At 36.5% G+C, this 12,870-nt stretch overlaps 1 protein-coding gene across 4 annotated transcripts in view; it reads left to right on the forward strand.

Moving 5' to 3' along the window:
- The window catches only part of MED23 (mediator complex subunit 23), a 35,081-nt gene that overhangs the window by 13,013 nt on the left and 9,198 nt on the right, over positions 1-12,870 (forward strand). For all 4 annotated transcript variants that reach the window (XR_002436322.1, XR_002436323.1, XM_021389475.1 and 1 more), the window contains 11 exons: positions 1,640-1,840; positions 3,535-3,678; positions 4,531-4,676; positions 5,253-5,498; positions 5,672-5,814; positions 6,204-6,378; positions 7,908-8,071; positions 9,195-9,319; positions 9,786-9,991; positions 10,967-11,147; positions 12,084-12,254. Coding sequence is in view for 2 of the 4 variants with exons in the window: in XM_021389475.1 (XP_021245150.1) it covers positions 1,640-1,840; positions 3,535-3,678; positions 4,531-4,676; positions 5,253-5,498; positions 5,672-5,814; positions 6,204-6,378; positions 7,908-8,071; positions 9,195-9,319; positions 9,786-9,991; positions 10,967-11,147; positions 12,084-12,254 (1,902 nt within the window). In the remaining 2 variants the exon portion in view is untranslated. The remainder of the gene's footprint in view (positions 1-1,639; positions 1,841-3,534; positions 3,679-4,530; positions 4,677-5,252; positions 5,499-5,671; positions 5,815-6,203; positions 6,379-7,907; positions 8,072-9,194; positions 9,320-9,785; positions 9,992-10,966; positions 11,148-12,083; positions 12,255-12,870) is intronic.

Raw genomic sequence — 12,870 nt, forward strand, 5'->3', positions numbered from 1 at the left:
TGACAATGGCATTGTGTACTGGAAGAGAAGGTGAAACAGTAACTGATGCTTTCTATTATAGTTAGAGGTTTGTGTTAAGCATGCTTGGAGAAAACACAGCTAGAATTGTAGCTTTCTGCAGTTTGGGGCTGGTGAAGAGCATGCAACAGGGGATGCTGTTCACTATATTTTGTCAATTTTTCCCATTTTTGCATATTATGTTTTATTTAAAAGAATCTCTTGTTTCATGGCAAAAGATTACCATTGATGAACGTTAGAACAAGCATCCCCTTTCAGCATCTCTCTTTCCTTTTATTATTTCTTACTTTATTTATTAAAAGATTTTTAGGCTGCCTGGCTAGTAAGTCAAAGAACTCATCTAAGGCATCCCTAAAATATTTTGAGTATTTGGATAATCTTTTTGAACTGTTTTTACGTATGCCTTTTTGCCTCTAGTAAGGCAAACTGCATTCTCATGATTAGTGTTTGAGCAGCTCAGTTCCTTTTCTTTTGTATCGTTTAAAGTAATAATGTTTTCTTTAAGGCTGCATTATGTTACAGGTGTCAGATGTAAAAATTTCAAAAATGAAAGAAAAATGGGACCATTCCTGAGGAGAGATTGTAATGAAGCAAACAGAAGTTAGATTGTTCCCATAGTGCTAGCGCTGTGAATTTAACTGAAATAAGTGAAATTCCACACAGCTTCTTGTCCTTAGTAATAACTGTGTACACATACAGGGTAATAAAAGGTTGTTGCACTTGAAATTAAACTTGATGGTCTTTACATGTAATACTTATGATCTAAGTTTCAGACTACTGGTGGTGGTCCAGGTGTATATACATCAGTACTAACATGGATCTGAATACGTAAAGTGCTTCTTACTTGATTATTGCTGAAGATCGTTGGAGAAGGTGTGTTATTTAAATTGATGCGTGTGTTTACACAGCTCGCTGTGGAGATTGTGGCAGTCAAAATCCAATATGTAAAGAGTTCAGCACTGTGGTACATATTGTATATAGAACATTATGTACTTACACAGAACGTACCACTTGGCTTTATTTTCAAACCTTTTTGATTCTCTATTGTACCAGGTGGTGATGTGCCTGTAGGGCTTCTAATTTTAGGGGTGGTAACCAGATGTTAATTCTGCTGCTAGTTGTAGGTGAGCTCAAAATGGGAGTGAGAAAGAGAAGAAATAGTCATTAAATACCTATACTGTGTTTTGGGATGCTTCCTCTGGTTTTGGCAGTATGGTTGATCTCTACTTTGAAATTTCTTTAAAGAAGAGGGGGAAGACAAAAACAACAAACAGTGTTAAAATAATTAATTATGTTTTTTCTGAATGCAAGATCAATGCAAAATAACGTTCTGTACAAACTCGCTGAAAATGCAGACAAAAAATACCAGATTTTTTTTGTGTACTGATGATCTGTTCTTGAACCGAGTAGGGAATAATGCAATGCATAATAAAATGCAAAAGTGATCATGACCTGTAACGTAGTGCAGCTTTAACACAATGGCTTATCCTTAACTTAAGTTCAGACTTCATTTCATGCTTCCCAGCCTTCTGTCAAAATACTGTACTGTAATTGCAACTGTACGAGTTCTGCAGTTAATGGCAAGGCTTTTGGAATACTGTATCTGATCTCTGCCTTACAGCACAAGCAGCGCTGCCCTGTGCTGGAGGACCAGTTGGTGGATCTTGTGGTGTATGCCATGGAACGGTCTGAGACTGAAGAGAAGTTTGACGATGGTGGAACCAGTCAGCTTCTGTGGCAGCATCTCTCCAGCCAGCTCATTTTCTTTGTGCTCTTTCAGTTTGCAAGCTTTCCTCATATGGTCCTGTCACTGCATCAAAAGGTAAATTGCTTGTATCGATCCCCGCTGGTAAGAGAGATACTAAAAATATTAAATTAAAAAATAAACATGCTCACTCCCTACTACTTCTTCCAAGAAGTACCTAATGTGTAACATTTTTTCTTTCATGCTGTGCTCTGTAGAAGCAGCTCAAATTCTTGAGTCACATTGTGTTTAGACTGGATATATGGAAAAAGTTTTTTTTACAGTAAGGGTAGTGAAACACTGGAGCAAGTTGCCCAGAGAAGTGGTGCAGTCCTCTTTCCTGGAGGCATTCAAGGTCAGGCTCTGAGCAACCTGATCTAGCTGTAGGTGTCCCTGTTCATTGCAGAACAGTTTGACTAGATGACTTATAAAGGTCCTTTCCAGCTCACATGATTCTGTGGTTATCTAGGTCTGTTTTCAGTTTATTCAGTTACAGGGTATTGCATTATATTTGGGTTCAAAATATGTTAGTTGCTAGAATCAGGAGGTAAATCTAGCTTAAGTCAGAAGAAAACTCGAGCACTGTGCTGCTGCATCCAGTGTACACTCAAGCTTCAAACGAACAAACATCTGTGCAGTGCGTGAGCTAAAGAAACATGCCTTGTGGATGGATACAAGAGCTTATGGCTTGTTTTTCTAACCAGTCTAAGTTCAAAGATCATTTGTCCAATTCCAATGACATTAGCAATTAGAGTCCAAAGATACTGCTACTTCCTCATAGTGATACCGTTAAAAGTGATGCACTTTCAATTATTTAGCCTTTCCTTTTTGAATTCTGAAGGTGGTGGTGTCAGCCTTCCTTAAGAAAGGATAGGAAGGGTTACAGTGTATCAGCAGTATCCTGAGCTCTCTGCTGAGAGAATTGTGGTGCTGATGGTATGAAAAAAGGTGTCCTTTCTACTTGCTGTAGAGTCAACTTGTAGCTACGTGGATAAAATTTCTAACACGTGCTACAGATCTTTCCACAGTTACATGAATGTCAAAATTTAGTGTATGTCCACATAATGGATAGTTTTTCTTTGCCCATTTTGGTAGCTCCAAAATTAGGCTGCATTCCTGTAATGGCTGTAAATGAACCTTTGGTGAAGTAAATCAGTGTTATTGAAGCAATAGGTGCTATGCCACTAAATTACACCAATGTAAGCTAAAAATAGAACAAGCCAGATTAGAGGTTGTGTACTCATTATTGGAGAGTTGCTATTACAGATAAACTAAAACTAAAAATAAGACTATATGGATATGTATATAAAAATCAAGCGTGCCTAGAAGAGTCCAGATAAAGCAAACTCAAGTTGTTTGGCTTCAGAGACTTTTTAAATGGAGTTAATATAAAATCCACTGTGTGCTGCTATCACTTGTAATACTGCCTTTGGCTACAGGGCTAAAATGTGACAGTTTAAGTCACATAGTTGAGTTGCTGTTTTGTTTTGTTTGTTTGTTTTTCAAAATGGTATCCCTGGAGAGCTAAATACACTTTAAATCCTACTGTTAATTGCTGTGGCCTTCACAGTGTTTCTGTGTTTTGACTATTTGCCTTTTTGCAATCTTTCTGAAAATCTGACATGTATTTCTGCTTACGATGTGCTATAAAATGTCAAATAACCTCTGAAAACTGGGGCTATTTTAGCCTCCTCTTCTACTTTTATTGGTATCTTTGCAGTGTGTTCTTTTCCTGCCTGCAGCATTTGTCTGTTATTGAGTGTTTTTGACAGTTGGCAGGCCGTGGCCTCATCAAAGGAAGAGACCATCTGATGTGGGTGCTACTGCAGTTCATCTCTGGCAGCATCCAGAAGAATGCGCTGGCTGACTTCCTTCCTGTTATGAAGCTTTTTGACCTCCTTTATCCTGAGAAAGAAGTAAGTCTTCTCTTTAATTATTATTCAACATGACAACCTTGTACATAGATGTTACTATTGTTCTTCAGTTAGTGTTACATCAATGTGCTGCATAGTTGGAGATATTTATAATTAAATGAAAGTACTTCCTAGCTGTGATTTTTCAATAACCACTCGCAGGCAATGTTTTTTGTACAAAACAACAGCAAACACAACCAAAATCTTAAGTGATGTCTTCCCTAAATCTTGTTTGACTAAGGTTTTGAGAAGGGGTTTGCTAGAGCCCCAGGAATATACTATTAAGGAATAGTATTATACAGTTTCATTGTTACATCTTTGAATACATTATCAGATATTTTCAGGTGCAAGTAAAATGAACAAGACACTGTAAATTTGTTTAGTATTAATGATTGCTTAAAATTCTTTCTGTGATCTATAAATCAGATCCTAGTCATGCTTGGTACATTCCTCTAGAATGAAGGATCTTAAGGTAGAGAGAGTTAGAAGAAATTATTAAACCATCACCACAACAGTCCTGTCAGCAAGACATCCGCATTGTTTGCTCTTACAACGTCTACAACATCTTACAACGTTAACACAAATGTTCAATGCACCAAACTGATAGGTTTGAAGGTAGTATTTTTTTCCTCCTATGAAAGTTTTGAGTGACAGAAATTCTATGGTGCAATTTGTTGTGTGATCTCACAGATGATTTTATTAGCACAAACTATGAGAAGAGTGACTGAACTGGTTACTTTAACCGTAGTGATGGGATTTGAGTTATGCTTTTTTCAAGTGTTTGTGGGACTGCTTTGTGGGTACGTTGGTTTTCCGTGCAAGAATACATGCAACTTTCATTGTTTCCTTCTTTAGTGTATTCCTGTACCTGATATTAATAAACCCCAGTCCACTCATGCTTTTGCGATGACCTGTATTTGGATTCATCTGAATCGGAAGGCCCACAGCGACAACTCCAAGTTACAAATTCCCATTCCTCATTCTCTTAAGCATCACCATGAGTGAGTTCTGTTGTTTTTTGTTGTTACATTTTGGGTTGTTTGTAGACATAATGAAATAAGACTCTTCAAGTCTATGTTCAGAATCTATTGTGTGCTGAGATGTCATGTAAGGGTTATCAAAGAATTGAAGCAGCAGTAAGATCTCAAAGTAAAAATACTACATAAAAAATGAAATGCTGTTGTTATACCTTAAAGGAAATTGCTTTACACCTAAAAGGGATAAATCTTAACTGCTGATGGAGATTCAGAAAGCAAATTGATTACTTTGTTTTATTATGCTATGAGTTGGAAAGTGTGGTGCACTAAGTTTTTTCTGAAAAAGTCGTTTTTGAAGTGTATTTTCCTTCAGAAGTATTTCTCTTACAGAAGAAAATGTAACTTGATCAGTTTTTACTAAACATTGAAACGAGCCATGGCATAAGACCTAGTTTTTTGATGCGGTGCAGTTGATAAATGTTTTCTTTTCCATTATTTTAAAATGGATTTTTAACTGGAGTTATTGTGGCTCTAATTCTTGAATGCATACGTGTACTTGTTTCTTTCTACTTAGTGTTTAATCTGTTTTTGGTACTCCAGGTTTTTGCAACAGAGTTTAAGAAACAAAAGTTTACAGATGAATGACTACAAGATTGCCTTGTTGTGCAATGCTTATTCAACCAATTCGGAGTGTTTCACTTTGCCAATGGGCGTACTGGTAGAAACTATTTATGGAAATGGCAACATGAGGATATCTCTTCCAGGGACTAATTGCATGGCATCGGGGTCTATAACCCCGCTGCCAATGAACCTCTTGGACTCGCTCACAGTTCATGCCAAAATGAGGTGGAGTATATTGTTAGCTTTTTTTTAACAAGTAAATCGTTATGTAATTAATTTTCAGTACGAAAAGATTCTCATGTTTGAAACTGCTATGTATAGATCTCTTGTTTTACATCATAAACATTGTAACTTGTATGCATTTGTTTTTGACTGAAAAATATTTTCTCTTTCCTCAGTCTGATTCATAGCATAGCTACAAGGGTAATTAAGCTGGCTCATGCAAAATCTAGTGTGGCCTTGGCTCCTGCTCTTGTGGAAACCTACAGTCGCTTGTTGGTTTATATGGAAATAGAGTCCCTGGGCATCAAAGGCTTTATCAGTAAGAAAGAAAACTCCCTCCCCTCAACCCTTCCCCTCTCCTTTAGTTCAGTAGCATATACAAGCTGTTTTGTATTAAAAAAAAAGAAAAAAGAAAAAAGAAAAATCTTAAGCAAAGGTTCTAAATTGGGCAGAAATGATATTCAATGTAACTCCTTAAAATAATTCAGATGTCTGCTGTATGTGTTCAGTCAAAAGATTATTGAGCTCTACGCATGTACGGCATCTTAAAACACTGCTTTCATGTGCTCTTTGTAATGAATACAATACTCACAAATCAAATATCTGACATGTAGCTCACTATAACTGTCTATCCACAGTGGTCTACCTTCTAGTTACATTTTGAAGTGTGATCTCTTGGAAAACTTATTTTATGAACTTTTACATAAGGTCAGCTCCTGCCAACTGTGTTCAAATCTCACGCCTGGGGGATCCTGCACACTCTGCTAGAAATGTTTAGCTATCGAATGCATCACATCCAGCCTCACTACAGAGTCCAGCTGCTCAGCCATCTTCATTCCTTGGCTGCTGTGCCACAGAGAAATCAGAACCAGCTTCATCTGTGGTAAGTGCTGGTTACCGTGTTTAGTTGTAATGGCAGGTTTTGTTTTTTTTCTTCACTGTATGTTGAAAGTTGTTTAAGAACTATGTTTGAAATAGGATGCAAGTACCTCCCACTCCTAGTTCCGTGACTGTGGTGTTTTGTGGAATCTCAGCAGGCTGTGTTTTGGAGCTACAATTAGATGTTAGCAGAAGTAGTCTGCAGTTGCTTGCAGCAGTCTATCTCAAACAGGCATGGCAGCAGTGTCACAGTCAAAAAACAGTAACATGCATCAGCACCATCATGTCAAGAGATATCAGAAAACTGCTGAGCTCCTTGCAGTGGAGGAAAGGAGCTACGCCTGCTGCTTGTAGTCACGATGGTTGGTTTGACCGCTAGTGGGATTGTGCTTGTTTACTCCTGTAGATGATGTGTTATTTCATTGCAAGAACTAAGCTGATTCCACTTCATTTGGTAGTAACATTAATTTTCAGTCAGATCAGAGAAATAAACTTAACTCATCTTGAATCTGTAAAGGAGTCAGTTCAAAGCTGTGGGGGCTGTGTGTGAATTTGAGTGGAAAAAAACAACTTTGATGCATGTCTTACATCAGTGTCAGTCACACTTTAAAACAATAGCTAATCTGCATACAAGAAAGATGGAAGGACTGGCTGAAGTTCTAGAGTCCATATGCAGCTAATTCCAGGGAAAAACAGTGGTTTTGGTCATCTTATTTTTTTGTAAAGGTTAAGGTGCCGACTGATAATCAGTTTGTATCCAGAATCTAGGTTTGGTTATTTCTGTTTATTTATTTATTTATTTATTTATTTATTCATTTTATTTTTATAAGTCCATTCACTAGATGACCTTTAAGGTCCCTTCCAACCAAAGCTATTCTGTGGTTTTTAAACTGGAAAATCTTGTTCCTTTTATTCACTGAATACTATTTTGTCTTGTTACTTTGTGAAAGACAAGATTGTTATGTGAATCAAACAACTTGGGTGCACATAACATGTAACTATTTTGGGGTAAACTAATAGATGGCTTTGGCATTTCGGAGACAAAAGATTGTAAAAATCTCTTAAATTACTTCAAAGTGCCTGGTGTGAAAAGCACTTCTAGTCAGAATGCTGTAAAATAAAGTGCTTTTCATCAAAAGCAGTACTTCATTTCTTTAGTAAGGATGATTTAGTGCTTTCCATTTCAAGGTGGTATCTTTGCAATTTCCATGCTTCATTTATGTTTTTTTGTTGTTGTTGTTCTGTTCTAGTATGCATAATATTTATCCATGTATCTTTGTTTAGATGAAGGTGTTTAAAAGGTAGCAAAGGGGAGCTCTAAACTGGCAAAACTCAGGTTTCCTTTTCAAGGGCTCTGCACCTGAAATTTTCACTAAATCAACTTTGAGAGCTCTATTTGAAAGAAAGCTGAGGACATCACTTGCAAAACAAATGCTTCTGAATGTATGGAGCAGAAACTAGAAGAGTATTTTTGGAATCTTAGAAGCAGTACTATAAGTGTTATTTACTAACTGGACTGTTTCCTTCTTTCAGTGTTGAGAGTACTGCTCTAAGGCTGATCACAGCTCTGGGCAGCTCGGAAGTCCAACCGCAGTTTACACGATTCCTCAGTGATCCCAAAACAGTTCTTTCAGCAGAATCAGAAGAACTCAACAGGGCTTTAATCTTAACTCTAGCAAGGGCAACGCACGTGACAGGTAATAGTGGTGTGCTGAGATGGCATCTAACTGAAGATTGAAGTCAGGCCACTTCTCTAGAATACCATTTAACATAAAATCCCAGAAGTGATCCAGTCAAAATGCATATCCTGCAAATTTCTTGTTTTGAAAAAAGTATAATTTGTGTTTGTAAGTATTTTCATTATTTTTAGGGAAAAAGCTATCAGTAGTCAGGTTTTGTATAAAAATCAACTCTTAAACAATCATATAGTGTTACCATCTTGTTTTCTTTATCCTGCTTTCAATTTCATTATTAAATGTTTGGATTGATTACTTATATGTGACATTAAAAAAAAAAAAGCGTAGTGTTCAAAGCAAGTATGTTGCTCTTGCAGAACCCAACACCTCATTCGCTTATCTTTAAGAAATAGTAGCATGTGTTTTGGATTTGGGAAGGAAAGAGGGAGAAGTTTTTCTTGTGTACTTTAATGTGTTAGCAATTTATAGTGACAGTGGGAAGTTTTTGTTAGCTTGGTAATGGGAATTTGCTCTAGCTCTTTAATTTATGGAAAAATATACTTTCAGTGTAGAGCCTTGATGGAGAGTGAGAACAATTGATTTTAGAAAAAAACTGATGGAGAAGTCTTGATAAATAAAGGGCTTCTCTGTTTTTAGTTTTTATCCCTTTTGATCAATCTATAATGTTAAGCCAACATAGGAGGGTGGAAGGGGGGGGGGTTAGTTTTGTGTTTGATTTCTACAGCTTAATTAAGAAAACTGCTGAGCAGTTTTTTAAAGCAGTACAAAAGTACCATCCAGCAATTTCATCATCATTAATTTCCTCAGGATTTTTAAAAATTTGTTAGTTAATCAGCAGTAGCATGTCTTGCTGTTGTTACAGAAAATTAAATATAGAATCTTAAAATGGTGTTTGCTTCATATGTAGCTGAAAGCCTAAAAATAATTGCATCGTTGTTAATAGCATAAAATAGCTTATTTTACGGAATAAATAAGATTGTGAAGAAAGGGATGGGAGAAGTTGGTTAAAAAGTGAGCCCTTTTGTTCAACAGAGCCTTAATGCATGTTGCTACAGAAAATACCAATAAGCAATATTAGGATTGTTTTCACGTGAAATTCTAATGTTGTCAATCCATTTCTTAGATTTTTTTACAGGCTCTGATTCAATTCAAGGAACTTGGTGCAAGGATATACTGCAGACTATCATGAGTTTTACTCCACATAACTGGGCATCCCATACGCTAAGCTGTTTTCCAGCTCCGTTGCAGGTAATAGTTATGCTGATGATTTTATAACTGGAAATACACAGAAATTACTCTCTAAACAAATTATTTTGCTTTTTGCTAATTGGTGAGATTGTTTTTCTGTCTGTGCTACGTTAAATCACTAAACAAACAGGATTGTAATGCTGATGTATCTTCAGAAATAGATTAGCTTTTCCTGGAGTATTCTAAGGTCAAGTTTAGCCAGCTGATGCTACCAGTGAAAGGTAAATCTGATCTTAAAAAATACATAAATAATGACTGAAGAAGCCTCTAATCTTGTGGCGATTTGTCACATGAGTGTTATTGACAAGACGGTCTGTGTGGTGTCAGGGTGAGGAAACAACCCTGTCTAGTAGATTTTTATTGTACGAAGAAGTAGAAACTTAGAACCTGCAAAGTCACGCTAAAGTTGGCCTGTTATACTTTTGTTTTAGGCTCTTGGTCACACTACAACCTACTTTCCTTGCAGGTATTCTTCAAACAGAATAACGTACCTCAGGAAAGCCGTTTTAACCTGAAGAAGAATGTGGAAGAGGAATATCGAAAGTGGAAGTCGATGACCAATGAAAATGAAATAATCACACGCTTTTCGGTGCAAGGTTCACCCCCACTTTTCCTTTGTCTCCTATGGAAGATGCTGTTAGAGACAGATCACATTAATCAAATTGGTTACAGGTGAGCATAAAAAAGGTGCAATTTCAAAATTCTTGCAGCAGCATTTTCTGTTATGAGGACATAGTCCCTGTGCATTGGAGCTTAATTGGTACATACTTTTTAAAATTTGGAACACGGGGAAAAAGGGAGTGGAGCCAGGTATTGGTATGTCATAATAATTTTGTGGCATCTAAGATTGATTGTACCTCCTGACTGATGACTTTTTTGTTTGTTTTCTACACAGTGGTCTGTAAGAGAGGTCTAGACCAGGATGTCAGGTGTTCGAATTAAGTGAAGTTTACTTGTAACAAAGTGGTGTTTCAGGTGATCCAAAATAGTAAACACAAAATATGAAGCATTTATTTACGTAGCCAATTTGCGCTGTTAAAAGCCAAATGTATATATGAGTAGTTAAATTAAGTTGAAAATTGTAGGACAACTTCTGTTTGTTCTTAGTAGTGACAGCATCAGCTCCAGTCACAAAAGTAGATTATTCCTTTTCAGTCCTCACTAGGTCTGTTGAAACAACAAGTATTTATAATAGCTTTTGCTACTCTTCTGTACAGTCAAGGAATATCAGTATTTTAATGCTAATTTTATATTAAAGTACACAGTATAGGAAAATAAAATTGCATTGAGCTACGGGTATATAACTTTCTCATAGATTACATGCATAAAAAATACGTAATGAAAGCATGTATTCTGAGCAGAATACTGTAGATCAGAATTGGTGAACCTGAGGCATTTCTTCTAATTGGTATCCAGACTTTGGAATTCCCTTGCTCTTTAAATGGGACTTTTTTTTCTTTGTTTTAGTTTCTTGTCATTTAATAAGGTGAGGGGATTTTGCTTTTCAGTAAACATTTGTGTAAATCCCATTCATTCTTAAAAAAATGTATCAGATGAAAGCATATTAAAGAGTAACATTTGTTGGTTGCTTCCAAACATTCTTGTCAGAGAGATGGTTTTTTTTTTTTTTTTTTTCCTCTGTGATAGAGTATTAGAAAGAATTGGGGCCAGAGCTCTTGTGGCGCACGTCAGGACATTTGCGGATTTCTTGGTGTATGAATTCTCTACCTCAGCAGGAGGTCAGCAGCTCAATAAGTGTATTGAGATTCTCAATGACATGGTGTGGAAATACAACATTGTAACACTGGACAGGTTGATACTTTGTTTGGTAAGTATTGCTTTAAAAGAAAGGATCTGAGAGGATTTTCTGCAAAGAATTTGGTCCTTGCTTTCTGTGCCGATTTTGTGAAAGCAATCTTTTTTAGACGTGCATTGATGTTAAATATTGACTAATTGATAAGTAAAATAATAGATTAGTTCTGTAAATAATGTGAAAGTCTTGTAGTTACCTGAATCTATAGGGGAAGCATTTTGTGGTTATTTGAATTGAATTAGTATTATTGAACATTATTTTTTGTGCTGTGAATCTTTGATCTCAGAGTTCTGCAATTATTTCTGCATTCAGAAAAGACAGGAGTGTCTTGGAAACAAATGGAAAGTCCTGTACCCTTGAGAGTATTCTCTTTTTGCTTGAAGTTCGGCCTGTTTCATCAGAAAAATAGAAGAGAAATGGCATCTTCTGTCTTTTCAGGTTATCCTGTAAAATAAAGAAAAGCAGGACTTAGCCAGAGAGAAATAAATTGTCCTTCAGTAATTATAATTAACTTGTTCTAAGATGAGATTTTAAATTGTAAAGCCGATTTGAGTTTTAGTGGGGATTTCAAACTCAAGGGCAAATGTGATAGAGTGGCTGGAAGCTTGAAGCAGTCTTAGCCAATTAATGATAATGAAGCTGTTTTCAAGAACAGAGTCGACAGACAAAAGAGAACTAGAGTTCTTGGGGAATATACTTTCACTAGGAATTTTTTGAGACTTTCTCCCTACAGAATAGAAAATGTGATGGTTACTTTTATCGGGAGATGATGGAGCCTACCTGTGTTCTGTCTTCCCTCCTAAATACAGCTCAGAGACTATATTTTCAGTGTGAATTTGTGTGCAGATGTATGTAATGTTCAGCTGTGTTGGCTTGCTAATGTCTAGCGGTTCTTGAGCAGACAGCAGCATCAACTCTATAATTCTGTTTTCTGATCCTTTTTGTTTGAAGGCTATGCGTAGTCATGAAGGAAATGAAGCTCAAGTCTGTTACTTCATTATTCAGTTACTCTTACTCAAGCCTAACGATTTCAGAAACAGAGTGAGTGATTTTGTGAAGGAGAATTCTCCAGAGCACTGGCTGCAGAATGACTGGCATACTAAGCATATGAGTTATCACAAGGTATCAAAGCTAATAAAACCATCATATTCTAATACTTCCTGTAGAGCTCAGACCAGCTAGAAAATCTTCTTTTGTGAAAATTACAAGGCAGTTCTGTATATTTTCAGAGCTACTTGAGTAGTAATTTGTTTGGGCTAATATAAAAAAGCAATGCAATGTTTATGTATTTGTGTTAAAATTATAATGCAGTAATATCCATGGAAGCATCTGAAGGGCTGATTAGAAACCCTTGTTCATCTAAATCCAATCATTTTAAAACTTTGTTTTTACTGAGATTCATTTAGGATAGAGTTCTTGTGCACCAGGGAAAAGGTATATTTCCTTCTGTTACTTTATGCCCAAAACAACAGTTAAATCCACATTTTCTCCTAATCGTTAAAGTTTCTCCTATCTCCTGGGTGCGAAGAATACAATGTCCAGATGTGTCAGGGAAGAGAACTGCTGAGGTTTTAATGCTTTTGTAAACATACTGGCTTCTGCTGGCTAGAAAGGGATGTACGATGGAGTGCTCTACCAAAGGATGCGTAAGTGCTGGATCAAAATAGATACAACTAAACTCCCATGCAGCTAAGCAGATACAGTCTAGTTCTGATCCAGGGGCTCTTTGGTCCCTATT

This window comes from Numida meleagris, chromosome 3, assembly GCF_002078875.1.
Source record: "Numida meleagris isolate 19003 breed g44 Domestic line chromosome 3, NumMel1.0, whole genome shotgun sequence".
In the NCBI taxonomy this organism is placed as follows: Eukaryota; Metazoa; Chordata; class Aves; order Galliformes; family Numididae; genus Numida; species Numida meleagris.